Source organism: Polyodon spathula, chromosome 10 (genome assembly GCF_017654505.1).
Source record: "Polyodon spathula isolate WHYD16114869_AA chromosome 10, ASM1765450v1, whole genome shotgun sequence".
NCBI classification, from domain to species: Eukaryota; Metazoa; Chordata; class Actinopteri; order Acipenseriformes; family Polyodontidae; genus Polyodon; species Polyodon spathula.
In genome coordinates, this window is record NC_054543.1 from 1,013,278 (window position 1) to 1,041,019 (window position 27,742).

Sequence of the window (27,742 nt, forward strand, 5' to 3'; positions counted from 1 at the left end):
GTAAAATCAGTTTTTTTTTTTTTTTAGGCACAGATTAAACTGATTGATTACTGTACATTCTGTAAAAAATAATTTGTGTTATTTTTTTATTGAAAATATTTTAAATTGTGAAGCTTTTTAGCTCCATGAAACATAATTTATTAACTGCAGTCTGTGCATTGGAAATTTAAAACAAATTAAGCAATAAATATTAATTTTCTTACAATAGACTGAGGTTTAATTGCACAGATGTGGATAAGCTTACTAAAAGCTAAGCTATAAAGCAATTGAAGGTTCTGAATAAAAACAAGTTTATAATCTTCTTACACACAGTCCCCACCCCGGACTTTAGTGTTGGTACTGCTCTTTTTAATATTGTGGCCTGGGACTGGTCCCAGTTGATTTGGGAGGTGCATTTATTGCAAGGATTCAATGCCCAGGTCACCTGATCATCTTAGAAGATAATCACTAAAAATACATCATCCCTAATCTTCTTAAGTGAGCAAGAAGCAGCTTCTTGTGAGCTAAGCGCACAGTGCTGGCCCATCAACAACGCATGCACAGTATCCCAGTATCTGCAGTGGTTTGTAGTGGAGACCAGTTTAGTGGAGACCATGCCGTTGCTTCCCAATTTAAACAGTCTGGGAAAACTGTGTGGCTCCTCCAGAAGCACAGATGTGATGCCAGGCAAGCCGACACGGAGGAGCTCAGTGAAGCGGATGACTATTATTGAAGATGGGGAGCTTGCCGAGGTTCTCTATCTGATTCCCAAGCAGTCTATGTTGAAGCAGCTGCCCAGTCTGAATCCAGATGATTATTACCTGTGTGAACGGCTCATGGATATTGCGACTGACCCCAGGCTGAGTAAGTGTGTGTGTGTGTGTGTGTGTGTGTGTGTGTGTGTGTGTGTGTGTGTGTGTGTGTGTATGTATGTATGTATGTATATATATATATATATATATGGAGAGACAGTGAGAAAGATAGAATAATAGATACTAGTGCATTAGAAGGCTGTATAATACTGTTTAGATTGTCTGATGAGATAAACAAAAAACAAGAATGTAGCTTGAGTCTTCTTATCAATCCCCATTAGAAACCCAAGATGGAATTCTGTTTACAATGCTTTTTGGTTATTAGTATTATCATTGCAATACTTCTTTGTGTCTCACCATATATTTACCATGTATGCAAATGCCTTGCCTAGCTATACTATGTTTTTCGCTAGAGAACATTTGACTTTTGTATAGATTATAGTTATTGATTTTCTTTAAGGAGAGCATTCATGTGCACTTGATGGTGGTTTTAAAGCAGATTTGGACTAGAGTTTGAATGCATTGTAGAGAATGCACCATAACACTGCCTTTTATATTATGGTAGATGAATATCCTTCAGCCAAAGGGAACAGGCTCTGATTTGATTTATTTTTCCAAGGAAAAAAAGCAATTGCATGTTTATCACCAGTGGTTTTCCGATTCTACTAATAGTGTAAAGAAAGAAAGTGTGATACCCAATGTGATGTCAAGGTATTAGACCCAATGCCACACAGTGAAGCTCCAGCCCTTTACCGCAACCACTGCACCAGTCTGTTTAACAAAGATCTGGCCCCTCTGCTCCTGTTTGTCTTTTTTCTCTTCTTGATTTTCTTGAGGGTTAAGGGACTTGAATAGCAGGGTCCATTGAATGGGTGTGTAACTGTGTGGGCATCTGCTGAGAGGCGAGAGAGACACAGAAGGCTTGAGCTTGAAAACGCCGATCAGGGGTCCAGGTTTGCTGGTTCAAAAGACTAATACCAGTTGAACAACTGGTTGAATTGGTTCAAGAAAAAAAAAGAATTGAAAGCTCCTTTAATCTAAATGTAATTGCTGTATATAACTAGCAATTTAAACAGCATCTTTTCTTGCTACAGTAGTTTTTATAAATATTGATGCTGTTGTTATTAGAATAAGTTGGGAAAACATTGCACTTGCTTCCAGAGCGGGACGAAGGATTTAAAAAGGTATGAAATACGGTGTAAAACACATCGATAACAAGCAAAGTACTGGTATCTCTTTGTTGCTCATCAATAATAAACATGTTACTTAACATTAAAAAAGAAACTGTTTGATATGCTCCCTGTTCTTTAAGGAACAGAGTAGGTAACGGAGCAAGTTGTGGAAGTCGCTGTCTGATCTACTCCCTGCTTATACTGTATTGTAATGCTGCAGATACAATATATAGGATGATATGCATTTCACTGCAGTGTTACAATGCCTGCATACCAACTACCGTATTTGCATATAATTAGATTATATTTAGTAATACTTCTTACAAGATGCAGCACTGATGCTAAATCAATATCAAGTTGTGAGTGCACAAAGCCAATAGCCCCATTTGAAGAGACTATATTAGACATCTTACCATAGATTTGTTTTTGCTGAAGGGAAATACAAGCAACCCAGATCATGTACTGCAGCTAACTGGGTGCTTCCTCATATATCAAATATCCAAACACTGCTCCAGGCGATGGGAATCAAAGTGCAACAGCATAACACTAGATCAGAGATCACATGTCCGTTCTTTGTTATTTATTATTTAAAAAGAACAATGTTAAAAACAAAGCAACGTTTCTGCCAGGCGTCCTTCCCAAGGCTTGAATCCAGTGTCACGGCGTTGCACTATTGTCAAATACTAACAACCAGCAACACACATTGAAGATTAGACCAAAGAGGTTCCTTACCCATTCCTGTCAACCACCAATCAACTTTACCAGTGTGTTTCAGAGTTTCCTTCCTTCTTCCCAACCTGTCTGTCAAACTGTCTCTTTGCCCTGTCTGAAATACCTGTTTGGGTACCTGTGACAAACTGAATGTTGATAAAATGATTGGAATGTTTTGTTGGCACTCCTATAAACCTCAAAGCTACAGCTGCAGCTAGACAGAGACTCTATAACAATGACCTGTGCTATCTGCAGACTTAGCTAAAGTCAGAAGTTCAGAACATGTGTGCTATGCAGAAAAATGTAAGCCTGGTAGAGCAGAGATTAAAACTTTGAAAAAGTATCGTAATGCAATTTGTTCTTTTAGGTATCAGGATTGTATTCTGGCTGCATCTCTGAAGGATCTCGATGCAGTGCTAAATGCACAGCATCCTCTTGAGCTGTCCTTAGATAGTGGATTAATGTGTCTCACATCTCTTCTTAAAACTCTTACAATCCAATTACTTTATTGAAGCTTCTGCTAAAGTTGTCTGCTCATTGACCTTGTAGGCTTGGATTAAATTTGACAGGCCTGTTGAAGCAGACTGTAGATGATGGCTGTACTTTATAACTGACAGCCTCTGAAAAATCACTAAATAAAAGCATGTCTTTGTTAGTCAGAAAAGTATAAAAAAAAGTGTAAAAAAAACAAAAGTTAACTAGCTAATTTGATTTCTGTAGTGGCAGAATAGATTTTGGAAAGAATGTTGTTTTTATGTGTGTAGGTTGTGGAATTCTACAAAATGGTTTAGAAAATGTATTAATGTAATATTTGGCTTTCAGGCAACACATCCATGTTTCATTTATTCTTTGTTAATGAATTACAAATGAACAATAACAATGTTCGTGCACCAACCTTTTTATTTTTCTAACAGCGGCACAGGTTCTTTGATGGGATGCACGTCGTCTGCTGTTTTCATCGCTTGAAAGGATTGATTGGTAGTCGGTATTGTTTTAACTGATTGTAATTGATCACCCTTTTAAAGCTGTCATTTTTGTTGACTATAGAAGTAGTTGCATTTAGTTGCCTTAAACCAGAAACAAAAAGCTAACCAGGTTAAATACAACTTTAATTGTTTGGCAACAAAACATAAAACCCAAGCTGTGTGTTTACGTGTATCGTGCTGGTTAATCTCAGGCAGTAAGAAGGATGGGTGTCTGGGCTGTGCACTTTGAAAAAGAAGTTCAAGGTTACATTGTTAATCAGCGATTCCTTGAATCACATCCAAAACGTTTCACAAGTCTGGGAACAACGGTGGGCCATTGTAGCATACTGATAACACCATGTAACACAGTTTTTATTCCTGGGTAGTAAGTGTTATTTCCTAATTGCTTATGCCTCAAAAGTATATAAAATGGCTATTTTTCCCCACAAACTTTGCTTTTGTGAAAGGACAGTAATATTTCAAAATATCACTATTTGTAATGGGAAAATGGGCAAATGTGTGTCTTTTCGTTCACATAAAGTCAGAAAAAAACAACATATGAATCCAAATTAACATCTAGTTATAATAAAGTAATACAAAGATGACTACAAAAGATTTAGAAGTGAGTAGTTTTTGAGATTTACAATTATACTGTATTTACAGTATTTCAACACACAGTGTAATTAGTTTAGTTAAACTGTGACAAAACAGTAAAGGCTTGACAGAAGAAAGTGATGTATAATTGTTTTAAACAAACACTTTACATTGCGCTTTAAAAAAGGGATTCTTTCTACACATATCCTAGAATGTGTATTTCATTTATTCTCTATTGCTGTTTTTGATTTGATCATTGTTTCCAGGTTGATCAGCTAGTAGCCTTCAGTTAGCAAAGAGACCTGATAGCAGAAATGTGTTTTAGTACAAAAAAAGGCTTATGATAATTCAAGCTTACAGTGTTTAGCCGTTACAGAGTCAACAAGATTTTTATACATGATGTGGTTCCTCGTGTTTTAGTTCCTTATCATGGAATCTGGGCTAAGCAGAGAATTCATTAATTATTCGTCACCTTAAAGGCAAATATTACAAAAGTAATAGCATACCATACATTTAAAACAGTTAATGTATGGTATATGCATTCTGCATGTAATCCCAGTGTTATTTATTCCACATCTAACAACCTGCATCCAATCCTATGGTTTGAAACAACATCAGCCAACACATGGTCATTTTACTGGATCTAGGAATCAGGCTACCAGGAGGCGAATGAAAACTCTGCTAAAAGAGAACCAAAAAAATGACCTCTGGTTTTAAGGCTCTGCTTACATTTAATTTTAATTACCTTCATGTTTCAGTTCTCTTTCCAGAGAAGTGTTTCTGCGCCTCCTTCTTGCCCTGGTCAGGGAGGATGGCAGAAGGGAACTGCTTTCTCTACGAAAATTGAAAAAGGTTTAAAAGGCCTGCAGGGAGATTAGTTTTTGAACGATTTCCTGGAGATTTAATATGAAATACAGAAACAAAGCAGCTTAGAAGGATTAGAACGTGTGATTAATGTCTTTTGATTAGTTACTGACCATTGCATTAATTTTTTTTTCTGGTGATAATATTTTATTTTATTTTATTTTTTAAATGAAAAGAGCAGCTGCCAGAATGTATTTATTTTTTATTTTTTCGGGGAGCGTGTTCTTTAACTTGTCTGTTTGTACAGGTCTTGGTTTAGGCCCGTTTGTATGGCTTGCTGCTCTCCTCTTTATGTATCTCGGACAGTGTTTCTCTGTTGGTTGGCATGTTTTGAAAAGGTGATTCAGGCAGTGCAGTAGAAGTGGAGTTACTCTTATAACAGTGTGGATTGGGGTGCTGTTATAGTCAGGTAATGCTAGAAAAGGTACAGCACTGTGTTAAACCAGGAAATTAACTCTGCAACTTGGGTGAAATAGCTTCTAGGAAGTCAGCACCTTCTTAGCTGTTACAGGGATTATATGATTCTAGTAATGTTCCAGGGTACTTTTGTGTGTAAAGCTTATCAAGTGCAGAGTGTTGTTTTCAGTTGCTAAGAAACCAGATGTGTTCCGTCACCAGCAGGAAACCTGTGAAAGCTGAACATAAAGGAATACTATAAAAGAAAAACAAAAAAAAAAAGAAATGAAGGACTTCCTCACATTTGTGATAATATATATATATGATATATATATATATATATATATATATATATATATATATATATATATATATATATATATATATATATATATATATACAGTCAAGCTAGATTTAAAGAAATGACTAATATAATTAAATGCATACAGACAGAGTCGTACCGTGACTTACAATCACAGTATGCGTAATACATTTTTCTTGTAATATATCTAGATAACCAGGGTTTTTTTTTGTCCACAGCTAATAGTTCTTGAGAGTGTTAAGTTTTAGCAATACATCAGAGGAAGTGTACTTGCACGGATGACTTATCTTTCCAGTTTCTATTTTCATTGAAAAAGGCTGTCTCTCACGGCTGTCAGTATTTGTTTGTGAGGCTGGATTGTTTGGAGTGTATTTGATGTGGCTGGCAGGTGTCCCTGAATGAACAGACTCCACTCTCCCTGCAGACCAGGACCAGTGGCATGCTGCAGTGACATTAAACAACTGTGGAACTGTGGAGCCCACGCACTCACACAGGCAGGCCTCACTGCTGCTAAACACGAGCAGCAGGACTGTCTTCAGCTTAAAGACACGCTGTCCAGAGTGAATTGATGTAAGAAAATAACTGCATGGGCATTTTTAAGAGCTGCCTGTCACTGTTATTCAGGAATTAGGAGGATAGGGTTTAGGGATAGGCTTTTAGGCTTGTATTCATTTGCCCCCAGTACAGGGAACCAACAGGGAAATTGTTTGGTACTGGGTTATCTGTTGTTTTCATTTTTACATTTATCATTGCTATAAATCATGACCAACCTAAAAAGAAACACAGAATCTGTCCATATTGTTTTCTTTACTCTGTACTGGTATTTTAGCCCATGTGATGACTTACTGTGGGGCTCTATAAATGAAGCTTTCATGCCTGTTCTGGTAGATTACATTAAGTGTGATGTCTTGTTGGTTCCTTTAACACCAGTCCAGGCAAATAAGTATCATGTGTTAAACAGTAATCTTGGACTATCTAATATTACTTTGGGTAAGGTAGTGTTGCTCAGGGCCTGTGAAACCAACCCCTAGAATAACATCCTTTCAATAACAATTCAATCTTTCTGAATAGGGCCATCATTTCTGTTGAAATAAAAGTAGAGCTTACACACATAAGGTTATCCCATAAGAAATTTCTATTGTCACACCCCATCCCTTTTGTCAAATGCTATGATCCACGAATTGATTGTTTTTCTTGCATGAACAAAATTATAGGAAGAATACTAAATGATGTGTGCTATTGGAATGCCTGTGATTATAACATTTTCAATGACGTGATGATTTCTAACGCGTAACCCTGCTGTAAACCTTGCTTCTAATCCAGTGTGATTTTAAGCTTCAGTCCAGAAACAGAAAAGACGTGTCCCGTTTCTCATGAAGTCACGCTCTGCTCTTGAACTCTTTTGCCCTGCATGTCAGATGGAAACATTTCCAAAGCAGTTGCTCATCCGTTCCTGTTAACTAGCCCTGACCTTAAAACGATACCACAAGTACATGTTGATTTTTATTCAAAAAAAAGAAAGAAGAAATCTCACACTTTCTGTGACGACTGTGGGTCTAATGCACAAAGCATTTATCCAAGTGCAAAGCTTACACCAATGGGTTTCTACAAAGAAAACTAAATAATATCATTACACAATTCACTGCTCCCTGATAGTCAAATAAGACAGAGGTTCTCAAACTTTGGTTTTTAGCGAATTCCTGTAAATCCTTTTCACAATACTGTAAATGTACACAGTTGTATCAGAAGAGGTTTAGGGTTAGGTTTAGAGTTTGGGTTAGGGTTAGGGTTAGGGTTAGGGATTGGGTTAGGGTTAGGGTTAGGGTTAGGGTTAGGGTTAGGGTTAGGGTTAGGGTTAGGGTTAGGGTTAGGGTTAGGGTTAGGGTTAGGGTTAGGGATTGGGTTAGGGTTAGGGTTAGGGTTAGGGTTAGGGTTAGGGTTAGGGTTAGGGATTGGGTTATGGTTAGGGTTAGGGTTAGGGTTAGGGTTAGGGTTAGGGTTAGGGTTAGGGTTAGGGTTAGGGTTAGGGTTAGGGTTAGGGTTAGGGTTAGGGATTGGGCTAGGGTTAGAGTTAGGGTTAGGGATTGGGTTATGTTTAGGTTTAGGGTTAGGGGTTGCTAGGTTTATGGATAGTACTAGGGTAATATTATGGAAGAAAATTGTACGTTAAGTATGCTAACTATGCTTAATAACATTGTAATGATGTGTAAGTACACATGTATTTACAGAGAAACTACTATGTAAATACACAGTAATTATAGACTCTTCGTGTAAGGTGTTGCCATTGGCTCCACTTGCAATGTACCGACACATTGTCATCATTGCAGAAGAGTGCTTCCAAGCTAACAACAGAAAAGTAATTCCCCAAGCATGTTTACTATGTATAAGAAGTGGGGGATAGTAGAGTAACTCTTAAATTGTCAATCTTATGGTGTAGCTAACTGAAGTCATTGTTAAAAGGGAAAAGGTTGAATGTGTCACTTGAAAGCAAACCAGCTGCCAGACTGTCAAGGTTTTGCAAAACTATCAAAGTCTATGACCAAAATTCAATCTCAAAATATACGCTACTTAGCTAGTTTTGATAACAGGTCCCTTAAGCCACAGAAAAGCAGCCATGGTGTACTGAGATTGCTGAGTCAGTCAAATTTCAGGTTCAAAACGCGTATTGTTATTGCAGACCTAGTTCAGGCTTAACACATCGCACACATTCCCACATTCCTGCTTCAGAAAATACGATTTGTGAACGCTCAGTTTTATATATATATATATATATATATATATATATATATATATATATATATATATATATATATATATATATATATATTATATATATATATATATATATATATCACTAAAATAAAATAAGGAATACACATGTTCTGTCCACTCAAGGTTTGCAGTTGCAGGGTCTTGTTAGCTTTTGAAACTGTAAAGCAATCCAAACTTAGATCCTACACTCTAACTAATAATGCTGTATTTATTTTTTCTAAAAGAACAGCACTTTCTACTATGCAGTGTCTATGTTCACAATACTGTACATTGGAAGAGGTCTTCTACAAGGAATAAAAGCCCAAGAGTTGTGTCTCCAAAAGTCCTGTAATCATGTGTTACTGAAACACTTTTATTCAGATTTTTTAATTAATTTTGTTACAGTGAAGCATTAAAACTTTAAGGGCTGCAAAGTGCCTCTGAGGTGTTTGATAATAGCTTTGTAATTGTATTATAATACTATACTAGGGTCACAGGAGGGTATAGAACAGGACATATCATTTTAAACATTTCAAATACACTTTGTTCACTTTGAAAAGGTTCCTGTTTGTCCACATCCATTAGAGTCTGCCATTGTCTGCTGGACTGAGCGAGAGCTGCTCTGTATGCATGCTGGTTTACTGAGTCTGTGGGACAGGTGGGAGACACATAGTTAAATACTTCCTCTGAAAGGGACACAGCGTATCGTGGGAATGCATTGCCTGTGAACCAACACAGGAAAGTTACGAAAACACATTTGAAATGTTGACTGTAACAATGGTAGCGTTTGGAACTGAACATGCATTCTGGAGCTAATTATGGGAATGGATTTTAAAACCTGAGATGCTACACTTTAAAATAAATATATAATATATAATATCTATATAATATAATATATATATATAATATATATATATATATATACACACACACACACACACACACACCATTTTTTAATAAAAAAATACATATACATGGCATTATCTGTTAACATCAATATAAAGTTTAACCCTAATTATATCATAACAAACTCAAAGCAATAACACAATGAGTGTAGCTTTTCTTTCTCTCTTGATCTTGTCAGTTCCCAGGCTGGCTGCCCTTTGAGGAATGTAAGGTGCTGTCAGTGGCTGGAACAGATTAAGGAAGCTGGAATCTGCATGTGCTGCACGGCAACAGCTGTGACCCGGTTGTTGCAGCGAAAGAGGGCAGAGTCCACATTGAAAATGTGCTTCCATTCCTGACAGAGAGGGAGAAGCAGTGAGACAGGCAAGCAGCACACTCTGACAAGCCTGCACTGACTGGGTACAGTGGATAGGGCGTCTCCATCTCCAGGCTTATCCACAATCTACTGGAGACTACAGTACACAGTCATAGCAGATCTCTACCTTTTTAAACCTCTGTACTGTGGATAAGGAGGTCAGATGGTCATGGTAAAGGAGGAAGGTACCGTACAGTGACTTTTGAATGTATCTAGTGTACACTGACTATCACGTCAGCCTGCTGAAGTATGTATTTATGTGTTTGTTTGTTTTTTTTACCTGGGTATTGCAAGGAATTAGGAGCGAATATACTGCTTGTGAAGTAGTAGAGTTTATAAAGGTGGGTGGATTGGCGATAGGGTAAAGGACAATGTTATCGCTTCAGTTTAGGAACTTTTCTGTCTATTCTTGCATATTGTACTCTGTTTTAAGCGCTAAGAAAGCAGAGTGTTTGTCTTTTTCCAAACCACATTAAAACAGTGTAGGATTCAGAAATGGTCAAAGGTCTGGTAATTGTAAACAGAAGTCCCAGTGCTAAATATAGTTGAATGTGGAAAGTGCCTACTGAATCATAGGACTCCTACTGCATTACACCAGCAATAGGTACTATAGGCTATTCTACTGTATTATTACACCAGCAATAGGTACTATGGGCTATTCTACTGTATTATTACACCAGCAATAGGTACTATAGGCTATTCTACTGTATTATTACACCAGCAATTTGGTACTATAGGCTATTCTACTGTATTATTACACCAGCAATAGGTACTACAGGCTATTCTACTGTATTATTACACCAGCAATAGGTACTATAGGCTATTCTACTGTATACCGTTAACATTGCAGTTGAAAATATGAGTTGTTATCCGGTCTGATGTCTTCTGTCTGATGTGTTTTTTTACTGTAATGACAGAAAGGGTTCAAGCAGTATTACATTGATGATGATTCATATCTTCATGACGAGCTAGTAAATTCCTTGTGAATGCTGATTAGAATGTGGCTACTTTGGAGGCTTACTGATTCATTACACCAACCCTTGACAAAGAGTTCTGATGACTTATTGTACGTTCTGAGTGAGCTGGTGAGCCTCAGAGGTCATTTATGTTCAGATAAGAATATTATTAGGGTTAGGGTAAAGGTATTTTAAATCAGAATCGGAATTTGTTTGGATTGTGAAGGTTGTTCCCAGTTTAGGGGTCACTCACAATATGGGAGGTGCTTGGGGGTCCATACATGCTGTGGATGTGTAGAGATTTTTCTATAACAAAGTCAGAATGCCTTGCTTAACTATACTACAGTGCAGTAAAGTTTCCATGCAAAGGGGAATTCTTATGAAACAGAGAAGAGCACATTCTTTCCCTGACAATATAAATACATTTTTTATGTGCTTTTCTGAAATAATTTACTGTCTTTCCCCTGAATGAAAACCACTTGAATTATTGGAGGAGAAAGCAACTTGCAAAGCTGACTTAATGGCTATGCATTACTGAATCATTTTAAAAACAGCTTTCTTCCATGGTACCATAGCTCTCTCTAAGATATAAAACCCCAAACCAAAGCTTCTGTTAAGCTGCTATAATTTAAAAAAAAAAAAAGCATATTCATTTTGTACATGTTACTCACTATGCAGTACATGCGTCATTCCAGTTCTAGCAAGCACAATCCCTTTGTGACGCATGTACTGTGCATTGGAGTTCAGATTACATTGTTGCAGCTTATAAGAGATCCACATCTTCTGGGGTTTTTATTTATTAGTTTGCTTGAAATCCAACTATTTAAAACAAATTGTGCTTTTGGATAGGTAGCAGCTAATGTCCCTTTTCATATTCTATTTTTGAACTTGAATTTGCTAGTGTCATGAACTGACAACTAGAAAAAAGAAATGTGACACGTTAATCTCTCCCCTCCTCCTGTATTTGAGCTCGCTGAAGTAATGTCTGAACAGAGTGGGAAGGTTATTACAGCAAAGGACATCGGAACCTTGCTAAGCATTGAGATGTGATTCAACTCGTGTTTGACTTTTGCAAGATGCGTTAATTATTTACAAAAGCCTTATGTAAGACATGTGACACATTGGCATGTGGTTTTGGTTTTGTAACAGTAAACTCAGCAACACATTGTGAAAAACCCTCGCCTTGCCTTAAGTAAATCCCTAGCAAATAGTAAACAAAGCAACGTCACTTCAAAGTTCAAAGTGGAATAAATTGTCTGAAACAGCACAATTATATGAAACGCCTATATAACTGCAGTTTAAACATCTCTATACAATATTTGATCTGCGTTGTAACTACAGTGTACTTATAATTTCAGATAATTTGCAGGTAACAGGCTGTCTACAGTAAGCACAGTTGGTGGTGTGTGATGTATCAGTGTTTTCTAGAAGGAAGGATGGACAATGAGATCCAGAATTCACTGCAAACCTGTCTTTCCTTCTCTCATAGAAAACAGAGTACTTTATAAGTGAAGGACAGTTCTACATCTCTGTCCCCATCTCATCACTATCCCCTGTCTTCAGAGCTCAACTGTCTCCTGATAAAGGGGAAGATAAAGCATGCGTTTAGTCTGGTGGAAGGTTGTTTGGCTTGTGCAATGATAAGGACATTCTTCAAACCCTGTGGCTGGCGATGAGAGTGAGACTCTCTAGGCATGCTGGCTTAAGTTTCGTGAGACTTATAAATGTGGATAATGGTGCCCCCCACCCTGAGGTATTCTTGATGGGGCCTCAATGTTAAGTACAGAGTTAGTACAACACTGGCAGTGACAAATTGGACTTCCTTCATATTACATAAACAAGGTGTTATTTAACAATATTCAGGAAGGTCATTTCTATTAAAAACCAATGTGCATTTCTCAGGAAAGGAAGGTTTCCAATGCCATTCAGTCCTCAGAAAATCAAGCTCCTTTCAGTAGTCCTGCTGTATGAAGTAAGGGCAAAGATTGTCTGTCTGCTCTCCGTTTTCTCAGAGGCATTTAAAGAACATCTGAGTTCAACACTTTCTCTCTGTCTGTCTCTTTCACTGTTAATGGCATATTCAATAATTTAGCAGAACTAACACCAGACTAATTCAGGTTGCTGGTTTCATCTGTCTGGGCACACAGACTACCCATCATATGTCTGCCCAAACTTCAGTATGTTAAAGCTGAACCCTATGCTAAAGGCATGCATTAATAGTACTGTTTTATTCTAAATGCAATGGACTATATTGTCACTTGCTGTCAGTTTAGTGGCTGTAGCCTCTGTTTTTAAGTTTTGAAGCACTGAAGAATGCTTCACAACCTTACTCCAGAGAAACCTAGCTGGATTACCACTGTGGCTTGTCATTTTATTACATACGTATGATAATTAGGAAACAACAATTTTAATTAAATTAAAATGTTACGTGCAGTGACACAGACAGAAAAACATTTTAATCAAGGTTATCCATATCCCAATCCCATTGATAAGTTCAATTAAGACCAGACTTTAAAGTGTAAGTAACAAAGCTGAAAATAAGACCATCTTGTATGCCTTGGTGCAGTTCAACAGATCCCCACTTATAGCACCTGATTTGAATCCCTGCAGAACACTGGCTTAGATATGGATGTTAAGGCAGCTGTGTGTGGGCAGGTTTCTACTTTCAAGCAATCCCTCCTGATTGGTTGCAGATATGTGAACTGTTTGAAAACAACTAGATCATTTGTGCTGTTTCCTGTAGATGTAGTGTGTACAGTAGACCACCTCAGTAACTCTTGCACATCAAACCATTTATTATAGGTACAGTGTTTACTATAGGTACAGTGGTAGTGGTTCTAACCTTCTCCGTCCTGAAATTCGTGTCGCGCCCAGCTTCCACCCTCTTACACATGTAGAGTTCTTTTCTTTAAAGATTATATGCATGCAGTCCAGTCATGATAAAGCAGAAAGTAAAACCACTTTTACAGATCACTTCTTATATGTGCTCTTCTATTTTAAAAGACACTCTCAGAATGGACTTTGCATTTTTTGCCTTCCAGTAAAATAGCAAGCATTGGCTCGTTTGACCATGTAGCCAGTGATATCATTAGTTGTATTAGAAGGTCTATCATCAGTAGTTTACTTTCCAAGTGTTTTCATATGGGCACCCTGGAGAGCCACAAGAATGTAAAGCAGATGGTGTCAGGCTATGAGATGCAGTGTGCCGAGGCTAACTGCAGGGCAGGCAATAAGCCAGATGGTAACCGTTTAGTCACATTTGCATACTTCATAAGAACAGAACGTAAATGAAATATTCCCTGATTGAGTTGGTTTTGCAGACAGGATTTGGTCAAGAGACACCATATAGACAGTGTGGTGAAAAGCAGCTATACGTTAGTGCTGGTGCTGTGCTGACATTTCATTTGCCTAGTTTAATTTTGTTTTTGCATGCGTACCATTTCCATGCACTAAATTGTGTATAATACATACAGTAATGTTTATACCAGAAGTGGAAAATGAATAATGATAAATAACAGCATGTGAATGATATACAACACGTATTTGTATCAGTTTAAAGCTAGCTTGTGTGATTAATCCATTAAACCCCATAAAAATGCACATGAGGACACAATACTAATTAAGAAGATGAATATAAAGGGATAGACTGTGCTGTTAGTTGAATTAATAAGTACTAGAAACCGTCTAGAGGAAGGGACTTGACTTTTCCCACAAGCATTCAGAGCCTAGATCATTTCATTCAACATTTGGTTTTAGAGTAATTGGGGATTAAGATGAAACATTTGTTTTAGTGTACTAGGGGTTTCTTTTAGGGGTTTATTTTACCTTTAGGGTTTCATAGCAAAGGTAAGGGTCATTCGAGGTGAAGTGGATCAAGGGAGGGTGAACTTCCAATTAAAATTTCAGGTTTACAGCTAATGGTTCACAAGATATTGTGAACCAAGCAACTTGTTTAGTATTTTATTTGTAATTGTTTTGAAATGATATTTAAAGAATCGCCCTACCGATTCAGCAATGTGAGGGTGAGACACATGAACCAAGTTGCAAAAAGGGTTGGTGAGAACATGCCATGGACATTTCAAAATGCACATTCATATGGTTAGCTTTGTCTCTGTGTTGGTGATGATCTATATTTCAATAACCTTAGACAGGAAAGGGCACAGATCTTCAGAAGTATACACTAACAAACAGCTGGTAGCAGTCTGCGCTCAAAGAGCTGCATTCCTCACTGCTGTGTATTGCAAGTGATATAATGGGCTTCCACAGTTGGAACTGAAGTTTTCCTGGGACTACATTAAACTATTCAGCTGCTTCTCATTTGCAACAAATATTCTTAAGGCATCCTTGTTGCACAATTGTTCAGCCTTATGCAAGATTCTCACTAGGGTTTGCCAAATGCTTTTCATTGCTGGTGTATTTGGAAGGGTATGCATGATATGAGCCTTTTTTCCCCTTCTAATCTACTGTAGTAATGGCTGACCATACCCAGTGCAAAGATTAGATTATCTTAGCAAAGCCCCTGCTTGACAGTCTATGTGTGACAGTTTGTGGCTTACAAGTATAGAAGATATTGCTTTCATAAAGTGCAGGTAGGTTTTAACTGTACTGGTATTTGAGTGATAACTAGAGAGGGCATCAAGTGCAGTATATGAGAAGACAATAGACTTCTGAGCAGAGTGAAGGTTTTTATCAAAAGCACTTGATGATGATGCATCATCTAGTTATTGCTTAACATGTGATAAGTCCTGGATTGTAGTACATCTTTAGTTATGTGCTGACTTTAAAACGATCATATCATTCTTAATAATGCAGTTGCATTTCTTTTCATTCTCCAGACTGGAACACCACTAAAATATAGATTTTCTTAAGCAATAATTATTCTGTGAATTTGCTTCTTCTTTTTCATAATCAGTGCACTGCTGCTCTCGTCTTCTTCAGCACTTTTAGCCTTCATAGTAGTTTGCAATAGAAGAAGTTCCTAATGCTCTTTTCATTGCACCAAGAGCACTACTGACTGAATCAGACAGTTGTGCAGGAGATGCGAGTCACGTAACTTAGCTTGGGTTAAACCTTAACCATTCAAATCCCTCTTAACTTTGAGGCTTCACAACCCTTTTCTTGAAATCATAAAGCTAAAATAGTTCTTGATGCATAATGACCTTGAAAATCTTTACTAATACAACTAGGTAACCATAGTATATTAATTACAGGTGTTCTTTTCTGCTGATTCTTTCCTTGCCAGTTGCACCACGCAGCCCGTAATGACAGCTTTTCATTGCTGACCGAAGTAGTCAGTTGATTTTGTAGGGGGGAGGCGGTTCATGGCTATGATATTAAATGTAGGTGTTGAGGTTAGCTAATGTTTTGGTTTTGTATGTTTTGTTTCAGTGGCACATGCACAGGACACGCACCACCCTGCAGAGAAGCCGGTGATCGACTGTCATAAATGTGGGGAGCCATGCAAAGGGGAGGTGCTGCGAGTCCAATCAAGGCACTTCCATATCAAATGCTTCACCTGCAAAGGTAAGAAGAAAACCTCACTTATTTCATCCTATTACTCTCACTCAGATGAGAGGGTCCTGGTGTGGTGCTGTGCTAGTTTCAGACTCCCTTCAGGTGATACAATACATAATATCAGTCAGAACTGCGACAAGTTGGACTAAAAGTTTGAAGTTTAAGGCACAGGTTTGGAGATCTTAATAATCTGTTAAAGTTCTGAGAAACCATGTGCTTTGAGGCAATGTCTTCATCAGGTCAGATTTTTTCACAATTTAGTGCATGTTGTGGTGTTGAGAAAGCGCTCGATGGATCTTAGATAATGCTGTAGACTGGTGCAACAGTGAACTGAAATAGGTAGGAAGTTGGCCAATAACTGTCAAGTATACAAGCTGTATTTTACGTGCGCTGTAGATGATTTCTCTGTTAGTTACCATGTTTGCCAGTGCTTTACCGTGTTTAACCATGATTGCACTATGCTTTACTACACTTTGCAACGTGTTTGGTGTTCTGCTGCAAATGTGTGTAAGGGATAGATCAATAACAGTTGTGGCATTTGCAGAGCTGGTGGTGTGCACATAACCTCTCTTTAGCAACATCCTGATTTAAACTTGAGAGGAACAAGAAGTGAAGATTTTTTTTTTTTTTTTTTATGACAATGAGTTGACCGTATCAGTTTCTTCTCTCCCTCCAGCTGCTGATAGGTTCAAAGCGTCCATGTAGTCTTTTCTGGTGCATTTGTGAGAACGACATGTTATTTGTACATTTTTTGGTCTAGCAGCAATGCAATCCCTCCATTCAGCATGGTAATCAGACAGAATTGAGTACAAATGTATTTAGTTTTACTCAGAGTAAAACATGTCATTTGGAACTTCTTGAAAATAGTTCAATAGGAAATGATGCATGAATGTAAAACGAATGATAGTACAGTATAGTCAAAAAGCAAAGTTATGGGTGATGAGACACTGTAAATAAATAAAAAACAGTACTAGATGCTTATAATTTTAACATTGTATGACTGTATCTTGATCCCCTTTTTTTTAATTTAGTCATTTTTTTTATTTTCTCCCTATTTGAAATGGCCAATTATTATTTATTTACGCTCGGCTCACCGCTACCACCCCTGTGCTGACTCGGGAGCGGCAAAGATGAACACGCGCTGTCCTCCGAAGCATGTGCCATCAGCCGCCCGCTTCTTTACACACTGCGGATTCACCATGCAGCCGCCCAGGAGCTACAGCGCAGGAGGACAATGCAGCTCCCTGGCAGCTAACAGGCAAGCCCGCAGGAGCCCGGCCAGACTACAGGGGGCGCTGGTGCGCGGTGAGCCGAGGACACCCTGGCCGACCTAGACTCCTCCCCCCCCGGCGACGGTCAGCCAATTGAGCGCCACCTCCTGGGAACTCGGTCGGCTGTGGAATACCCCAGACTCGAACCAGCAACGTCCACCTTGCACCTTTTTTAAACATGTTTTAATTACAGCACACGTTTAGGTAGAAGTTTAAAAAGAAAGGCTTGTGTAAAGATCAAATCTATGTATTCGTTGTACTTCTAGCACAAACCCATGACCTGAAACCTCTGGATAATTATAGCTAATCTCACAGTGGACTTCATTTAATTTGTTTCCAGGAACCTTTAGGGGCAGATTAGTTTCACCTGAATACTACTGGCAGAACAGATGACAAAAGCCGGGGACGTTCCTTACCTGAGATTAGAGTATTAGAGTCCATTTAAAATGAATACATCATTCAAAAAAGATGGTAAACTGCAACAGGGAGACGATCCGGGGTCAAACATTCATAAACGTTATGGACTGTTTTAAGGACAGTTTTGTTAAGGACTTTTTTTCGAAGTCCATTTTTATTAATGCAATCAAGTTAGCTGTTCATCAGGTACTCCACTGTTATAGAGACTTTATTAGTTTATTCTCATTTTTTAAACCGCTGTTGGTAACATTTTACATATGTAACTACTATGTAAATACACACTAATTAGAGATGCTTAATGTAAAGTGTTACCACACTGTTTTTTTTAATCAGTGCATTAAACCGTCCTTGTTGATGGGGGTACAGCAAGGTGATGGGTTTGACAAGAGGTGGTATTCTGTGTCTATTGCTCTGCTTTTAAATTGTACTGAAAGTTTCGCTACTAGACAATGTAAACAGTTTATGAGGACCAATATAAATCCACTGGGATTAGGAGTTCATGGATGCCATTCCTGGAAAGCTGTACCTGGCTTAATGCCTTCAGTTCCCAGTACCTTCACAACCCTGACAATCTGATTGATGTATAATTGCATGCAATTTTTACCCATGCATGCAATTTACAAAAAACACTTGGGACAGTGCCCTCTGATGAATACAGCATGACGAATCACTGAGGCATATCTTGCTAGTAGGTCCATAAATATACGGCCACATTGGCAGCCAAGTGGTTTCTATTCATGGCCCAGTCTTCAGGAGCCAATAGAGCTGTGGAAACAGAAAGAGTGCTTCTTATCACTGAGGAGGGGAGGTCTGTAGAGGCACTGATATGCCAAGAATCACAGTCACTCAGCAGCTGAGGATTTAAGTTAACAAGGACTGACAAGGCTGAATGCATGTGGAGGTCAGGAATTAGCAAGATGGACAATATGGGTATTTTTATAGCAAAGCTAGGGGAGGATAGGGCATGGTTTCTGTCAGATCATTTGGACAAGCTAAGAATAATTTTTGTATCTATCCCAAAATAAATACCTGCCGTCACTTTTGTTTGGTTTTTCATCTTGAGGCTCCCTAGCTCCTCAGTACGTTCATTCATTTCACCTGTTTACTTGACCCTTTACAGTACAGCCTTACAGTAAGAGATGTAGAACACCCCTCTCACCAGACTGAAAAGGGTCACCAAAACAGAAGGGTCCCAGTCACATGACCATGCAGGCAGAAATTCTTTGCTCATCCCTATGGATTTTGCCTAAAGGGGAATTCCAATAGACATACCATGACATCAGGTTAATGGGAGGTTTTGAAACTACTTGGATGCTGAAGAATTTGTAATTGACTCTCAAGTCTTGCCTTTTTTAATTGACAAGAATTTGCAATTCAATGATTAGTGGCTGTCTCAAGGGGCTTTGTGTAAATGTGTCACTATTGGATCCATTATGCTAAAATTGACTACTTATATTTCTAAAAATATGTTTTTTTAAGCCACTAAATAAATTAATAGTTTGTGCTTTATTAGTGTGCTTTACCCATATTTTTTCTTAACTCATTAAATTACAAGCTACATTTATTTATAAGTCCCATACAGAAAAGAAAAACTGATAAAAGAAAAAAAACAGCATGCACACAATGTATTTTAAGTGTTCTTTGATGAATTAGATTGAAAGATTATTCATTTTCCTTTATTGCAAGGCTAGGGGCTGAATAGACGGAAATGTAAGCACAATAGTTGAGTATTGGTGAGAAACATTTATAATGTTTATCAGCAGGAAATCCTGCAACTGGGACTTCCTGACAGTAAGTATTATAAGTATGTTAATCGCAATAACATGCCATGTACTGTTCTTTGGAGAAACGGATAGCTGCGCTTACCTGGGGGCTCACTCGTATGGGCTGAGCTCAGCTTCCCTGAACCATCGCTGTGATTCAGCACAAGGTGTCCCATGCGGCCTCTCAGCTGTGCCGACATTGCTGACTTGTAGTTCAGTCTCCATGTCTGCTTGTTCCAGCACCTGCTCAGAACATTTGCGCTTCAGCTGTGCCCTCATTTACTGATGAGCAAAGCATGGAGAAAGAGGGCGCCGAGACCTCAAGCAAACTGTTTGTTTTACACTGGCCAAAGCGGGATTTTAGTTTCCAACAAGACAGAGACAGATTACCCTGTTTCAAACCGTTTTGGCTCATTATAGATGCTGGAGAGCAGGTTCAGCACAGTCAAGTGTGTGTTATATTGCACTGCACTCTTGTCCTGTCACATGAGTTGAGATGCCAGTGGGAGACTAAAACTCTCAATGAAACAGCAGATCGCGATCGTGTCGGCCTGTCCAGGGTCATGCTCCTGTGTGATTGAGAGAGGGGGTGGCAGGCCAGTTGTGGGGTTTGGTTTTTTTTTTTTTGGGGGGGGGGGGGGGGGGGGGGGGGGGGGGGGGGGGGGGGGGGGGGGGTTGTACAGTAATTGAACTTTGGATATTGCTTGCTGCTGAAATAGACAGGTATTGTACTGTAGTAGATTGGATGACGCTTGCAGCTGCCTCATTCCTGCCTCTCCTCACAGTGCTGTGTTGTAATAGATTGGATGACACTTGCAGCTGCCTCATCCCTGCCTCTCCTCACAGTGCTGTGTTGTAGTAGATTGGATGACACTTACAGCTGCCTCACCCCTGCCTCTCCTCACAGTGCTGTGCTGTGCTGGAGGCGTGTCATAGCATCCCGTTGGGAAAAACAATAGTATTCTGGAGTACTGATGTTAATACTTTATTCCCCTTATGTATACTATGCAATGTATTCCTGAAGACTTTAGTAATATTGGAAACAGTATGCAGTCCAGGCTTTTTCATATGGGATTTGAGGATTGGATAACGATGAACTATTTCCATAGCCATCTTCACTCACTGTGCACAGCAGCTCTCTTACACACTGCTGTGCACAGCAACTCTCTTACACATTGCTGTGTACAATGTACTTACTCTATGTGTTTTAATACTATATTAATTTGAGCGTTTTTAACCTTTCCCTGTAATCCCTCGCAGCCAAACAAATGCAGTCCTATTGGAACAGCCATATCATAAAATGAGTTTGAAAAGTAACAGACAATGATAGAATTATTTAGAAAGAACAGAACACTTCTGATAATGATGATACATTGTGGAAGTGTTTACTGAATTTCTGATCTTGTGACCTGTGCTGGTTTTTTCACTGCCTGTAAAGGGAAATGTCCAGATGACTATTTGGTCACAGTCTGTTGCCTGCATAACAAATGCTGAAGCTCACTGTGGTTTGCTCCATGTGTGAATAGCCAATCTTTATAAATAAGATATGTATATAAAGTGGGGGAATTGATCACACACTCAGGTGGATTACAAAGCATTACAATTCACACTACATTTTTTTTAAAATTATGGATAACATTTGAGATGACAGTATACTGTGCTATGAAAACCATTGTGAAGGGAGGAACCCAGTTATTTTATCTTGCGGACCTGTGTGTCGATAGAGCATGGGAATACATTCTGGTAAGTAGAGATACAGGTTCTGACTTCGGAAAATGGCTTGATGGTCACAGATTATTGAGTCTTTATTCTCACTGGATCACTTTCTTGCTTCATATCAACTGATTGCTGAATAAACTGTTTTTGTAAAAATAGTAAAAAGCATTTAAAGGGTTTCATGGTGTTCTCATAAATAAGCGTCTACAATACTCAAGCTATTTAAAATGGCTTATTTAGGTTGTGTAGTTACTGTTTACATTTGCTTTTGAGCATCAGGTTTACTTGCTATTAACTGGTTACTTTTAAAATTCTTTATGTAATTAACGAGTGAGAAGCTGTAAGAATTAACCATTAGGAACAACAGAAAATTGGAAAAATTCCATTAAATTAATAACAATTTCCATCAAAAGTGGTCTGGTAGTGGCAGAAAGTTCTATACATTTCTGCTTGTGGTAACATGACCTGTTTCTGTCCTGAATTATTTGTGTTGAAATTAAGTCATACAATTAAAAAATAACTAATTGATTGAGAGCAGCTCAGACTGGGAGCTCGAAGTCCCCTGAGGTTCCTGCGTGATGTCTGTTGGCATGTGTTAACAGACTGTGCTAAGCTGTGATAAAGGTCCCGCCAGGGCTGAAAAGGTTAAACAGTATCACACATTGGAATTAAGCACAATTCAGGGTTGTTTTTTTTGTCGTTTCAAGTTCATTGTAAGGGAATTTTTATGGTCCCACAGGGTATGTTATGTATTGAGAGAAAATTCCTTTGAAGAAAATGCATGCCCTTCATTTTCCAGTAATTTCATTTTTGTGACGCTTTCACGTTGCTCAAGCCTTTGATTGCCTTTGATCTTTGGTAACATTAAAGCTGCAAGCCAGGGGTATGCATCAAGTTTATTTCATCAAGTTTATTACACGCCCCCTGGCATACTCTAGTGGGATTGGAGCAGGCTAGAAAATAAAACATTTAGATTCATAGATGAAGAGGAAACTGAATTGTGTTTGTTGCAAACATGTGTGCCTAGTGCTTATGAGACAGACAAGCCAGTTTTACTTGTAGAGCTGTGCACTTTGATTGCTACTGCATGAACTGCATGTCTTCTGTAGCAAGAACATTTTCTATAAAATGTATACCTCGATTATTTAATGATGTTAGAGAGGCTGATTTATTTGGTTATGTTTAGCTTTTGCTCCAGTTAATTGTAAAACAAATAAGAAATAGCTTAAGAATGATCATTAAGTGACATGTCTTGGTTGTTTATTTCTGGTTGGTAAATCTGTTGGGTGCAATTTTCCTTTGTGCAAGAATCATGTTAATGATCTGTTTGGCGCTTCTATCCCCTTGTGCTGTATAGGATGAGTGAGCGTAATTATCCCTGCCTTTCCAGCTGCTTCTTCCAGCGCTCTTCTAAATTCTTTAATTGCACCAATTTAACCTCCTGACCCAGCGGTAGTTGATTATTTAATTTGATCTTTGTGAACAAATGGGAGATTTGGTGTTGACTGTTATCAGTATACACCATGCAGAGATTGAATTAAAAAAAGGAAACGATAAATATCTGGCAGCCCTGGGGAACTAAAACTGATACAAAGTAGGAAATGGATTTTAGAGCGTTGGCTACCACTTATTTAAGGTAGAAGAAAATAATGGAGCACTTTGACTCTGCTGCTCTTATGAATCAATAAAGTACATGCAACCATGAATATTGCATTAGCATGGTGTCGGTTTCACTAACAAATGTAATCAGAAGACAGTAAACATTTGACAGAAAAAAAAAACTTTGACAGAGTACCAGGAAAGCTACACCTCCAGATGGTTTGCACAAACATGTTTTTATGGTTTGTGAATAAACAGAGATACCACTGCACTGAGTCCTTGACATACACAGTTACCCGACCTGGTTAATATATATAATATATAAACTTTCTGTCTTTCACAGATGATGTCCGATGACAGCACTGTGTGTGCCACTCTGTGGAATATACTTTTAAAAAGTTTACTTATATTAAAAAGGTTGGGGGGGCGTGATTTTAAGTCTGCTGGGAGCAAAACAGTAAACCAAAAAACGCACAAACTACCCTTCTGATAATGGGCAGCTCTTGGTATATAATAGGCAGTCAATTTGCTCCCCTGGCTAATACCAATCACTTCTGAGATGTGGATAGGGCACTTAGAGCAACTAGGATCACTGCCTTAGTATACTGACCTCATGAGCCACTAGTATACGTTAACCAGCCTGCTATTAGTTTGCATTTTCATGTGAATTAGCCACGATTTGTGAACCTTTGTACTCTACTTCCTCTAAGTTCTATTAAAGTGGGTCTTTGTTTCTCGTTTCCAGTCTGTGGCTGTGATCTTGCCCAGGGTGGGTTCTTTATGAAGAACGGAGACTATCTTTGCACTCTGGACTACCAGCGCTTGCATGGGACGCGCTGTAACGGCTGTGGGGATTTCGTAGAGGGAGAGGTAGTCACTGCTCTGGGAAAGACCTACCATCCAACCTGCTTCGTTTGCACCATCTGCAAGTAAGAAACTTGTGATTCTGTCTGTATTACAAAGTTATATTGAACCCCAAATTATGAATGAGAGAAAAATGATCTGTTGGCGAGAACTGAACATTAACCCTTTGCTGCCCAGGGTATATTCCCATATCTGTTTAATGACTATTTTCTCAATGTCAGATATATTGGATATTGTTTTTAAGGAGAAAAGAAATGCAATGCTTGGGAATCAAAGAGTTAACCCATTGTAAAGGTAATATTGTTACCTGCTTTCTTTTGAGGGAAGCCCTGATTCAAACATTGCTTCATATGACATTATTTTACTGTATGTTGCTAGCCTGGGGGTTGAGAGTAGATTAGATGATCCAGTCATCCTCATCAGCTCTCCAAAAATATATAACAAGACCCAGAAGTGGCTCCTGAGTGCAGTGTATGTGTTGATATTACAACTGGTGGGGAGTTAAACACAGAACCTTCAATAAGGGTGTAAAAAACTCAAACAACTGTCAGGTGGCAGCAGCTCATAGACAGGTCTTACACTTCAGCCACAGCGTCACAGCCTGCACAGCAATATTCAGAACTGCAATGATCACATTCACACACAGTGCACAGCCTGCACAGCAATATTCAGAACTGCAATGATCACAATTCACACCCACAGTGCACAGCCTGCACAGCAATATTCAGAACATTGCACAATGCACAGCAATATTCAGAACTGCATGATCACATTCACCACACAGTGCACAGCCTGCACAGCAATATTCAGAACTGCAATGATCACATTCACCCACAGCAGCACAGCCTGCACAGCAATATTCAGAACTGCAATGATCACATTCACACACAGTGCACAGCCTGCACAGCAATATTCAGAACTGCAATGATCACATTCACCCACAGCAGCACAGCCTGCACAGCAATATTCAGAACTGCAATGATCACATTCACACACAGTGCACAGCCTGCACAGCAATATTCAGAACTGCAATGATCACATTCACACACAGTGCACAGCCTGCACAGCAATATTCAGAACTGCAATGATCACATTCACCCACAGCAGCACAGCCTGCACAGCAATATTCAGAACTGCAATGATCACATTCACCCACACAGCACAGCACAGCATTCAGAACTGCAATGCACAGCACATGCACAGCAATATTCAGAACTGCAATGATCACATTCACCCACAGCAGCACAGCCTGCACAGCAATATTCAGAACTGCAATGATCACATTCACCCACAGCAGCACAGCCTGCACAGCAATATTCAGAACTGCAATGATCACATTCACCCACAGCAGCACAGCCTGCACAGCAATATTCAGAACTGCAATGATCACATTCACCCACAGCAGCACAGCCTGCACAGCAATATTCAGAACTGCAATGATCACATTCACACACAGTGCACAGCCTGCACAGCAATATTCAGAACTGCAATGATCACATTCACCCACAGCAGCACAGCCTGCACAGCAATATTCAGAACTGCAATGATCACATTCACACACAGCAGCACAGCCTGCACAGCAATATTCAGAACTGCAATGATCACATTCACACACAGTGCACAGCCTGCACAGCAATATTCAGAACTGCAATGATCACATTCACCCACAGCAGCACAGCCTGCACAGCAATATTCAGAACTGCAATGATCACATTCACCCACAGCAGCACAGCCTGCACAGCAATATTCAGAACTGCAATGATCACATTCACACACAGTGCACAGCCTGCACAGCAATATTCAGAACTGCAATGATCACATTCACACACAGTGCACAGCCTGCACAGCAATATTCAGAACTGCAATGATCACATTCACACACAGCCTGCACTGCACAGCCTGCACAGCAATATTCAGAACTGCAATGATCACATTCACACACAGCAGCACAGCCTGCACAGCAATATTCAGAACTGCAATGATCACATTCACCCACAGTGCACAGCCTGCACAGCAATATTCAGAACTGCAATGATCACATTCACCCACAGCAGCACAGCCTGCACAGCAATATTCAGAACTGCAATGATCACATTCACCCACAGCAGCACAGCCTGCACAGCAATATTCAGAACTGCAATGATCACATTCACCCACAGCAGCACAGCCTGCACAGCAATATTCAGAACTGCAATGATCACATTCACCCACAGCAGCACAGCCTGCACAGCAATATTCAGAACTGCAATGATCACATTCACACACAGTGCACAGCCTGCACAGCAATATTCAGAACTGCAATGATCACATTCACACACAGAGCACAGCCTGCACAGCAATATTCAGAACTGCAATGATCACATTCACCCACAGCAGCACAGCCTGCACAGCAATATTCAGAACTGCAATGATCACATTCACACACAGCAGCACAGCCTGCACAGCAATATTCAGAACTGCAATGATCACATTCACCCACAGCAGCACAGCCTGCACAGCAATATTCAGAACTGCAATGATCACATTCACCCACAGCAGCACAGCCTGCACAGCAATATTCAGAACTGCAATGATCACATTCACACACAGCAGCACAGCCTGCACAGCAATATTCAGAACTGCAATGATCACATTCACCCACAGTGCACAGCCTGCACAGCAATATTCAGAACTGCAATGATCACATTCACACACAGCAGCACAGCCTGCACAGCAATATTCAGAACTGCAATGATCACATTCACCCACAGCAGCACAGCCTGCACAGCAATATTCAGAACTGCAATGATCACATTCACCCACAGCAGCACAGCCTGCACAGCAATATTCAGAACTGCAATGATCACATTCACCCACAGCAGCACAGCCTGCACAGCAATATTCAGAACTGCAATGATCACATTCACCCACAGCAGCACAGCCTGCACAGCAATATTCAGAACTGCAATGATCACATTCACCCACAGCAGCACAGCCTGCACAGCAATATTCAGAACTGCAATGATCACATTCACCCACAGCAGCACAGCCTGCACAGCAATATTCAGAACTGCAATGATCACATTCACCCACAGCAGCACAGCCTGCACAGCAATATTCAGAACTGCAATGATCACATTCACCCACAGCAGCACAGCCTGCACAGCAATATTCAGAACTGCAATGATCACATTCACCCACAGCAGCACAGCCTGCACAGCAATATTCAGAACTGCAATGATCACATTCACACACAGTGCACAGCCTGCACAGCAATATTCAGAACTGCAATGATCACATTCACCCACAGCAGCACAGCCTGCACAGCAATATTCAGAACTGCAATGATCACATTCACCCACAGCAGCACAGCCTGCACAGCAATATTCAGAACTGCAATGATCACATTCACCCACAGCAGCACAGCCTGCACAGCAATATTCAGAACTGCAATGATCACATTCACCCACAGCAGCACAGCCTGCACAGCAATATTCAGAACTGCAATGATCACATTCACACACAGTGCACAGCCTGCACAGCAATATTCAGAACTGCAATGATCACATTCACCCACAGCAGCACAGCCTGCACAGCAATATTCAGAACTGCAATGATCACATTCACAGCCACAGCAGCACAGCCTGCACAGCAATATTCAGAACTGCAATGATCACATTCACCCACAGCAGCACAGCCTGCAATGCACAGCAGCAATATTCAGAACTGCAATGATCACATTCACACACAGCAGCACAGCCTGCACAGCAATATTCAGAACTGCAATGATCACATTCACCCACAGAGCACAGCCTGCACAGCAATATTCAGAACTG

General features: G+C 39.5%; 1 protein-coding gene across 27 annotated transcripts in view; it reads left to right on the forward strand.

Annotated features, from left to right (window-relative positions):
- The window catches only part of LOC121321694 (actin-binding LIM protein 1-like), a 94,198-nt gene that overhangs the window by 23,561 nt on the left and 42,895 nt on the right, over positions 1 to 27,742 (forward strand). For 21 of the 27 annotated variants that reach the window (XM_041260699.1, XM_041260721.1, XM_041260712.1 and 18 more), the window contains exons 2-3: positions 16,172 to 16,306; positions 23,809 to 23,992. In XM_041260699.1, the coding sequence (XP_041116633.1) occupies positions 16,172 to 16,306; positions 23,809 to 23,992 (319 nt within the window). Of the gene's footprint in view, positions 1 to 9,797; positions 10,013 to 10,058; positions 10,075 to 16,171; positions 16,307 to 23,808; positions 23,993 to 27,742 lie in introns of those variants that run through there. The other 6 variants (XM_041260702.1, XM_041260711.1, XM_041260720.1 and 3 more) reach the window with 3 other exon arrangements.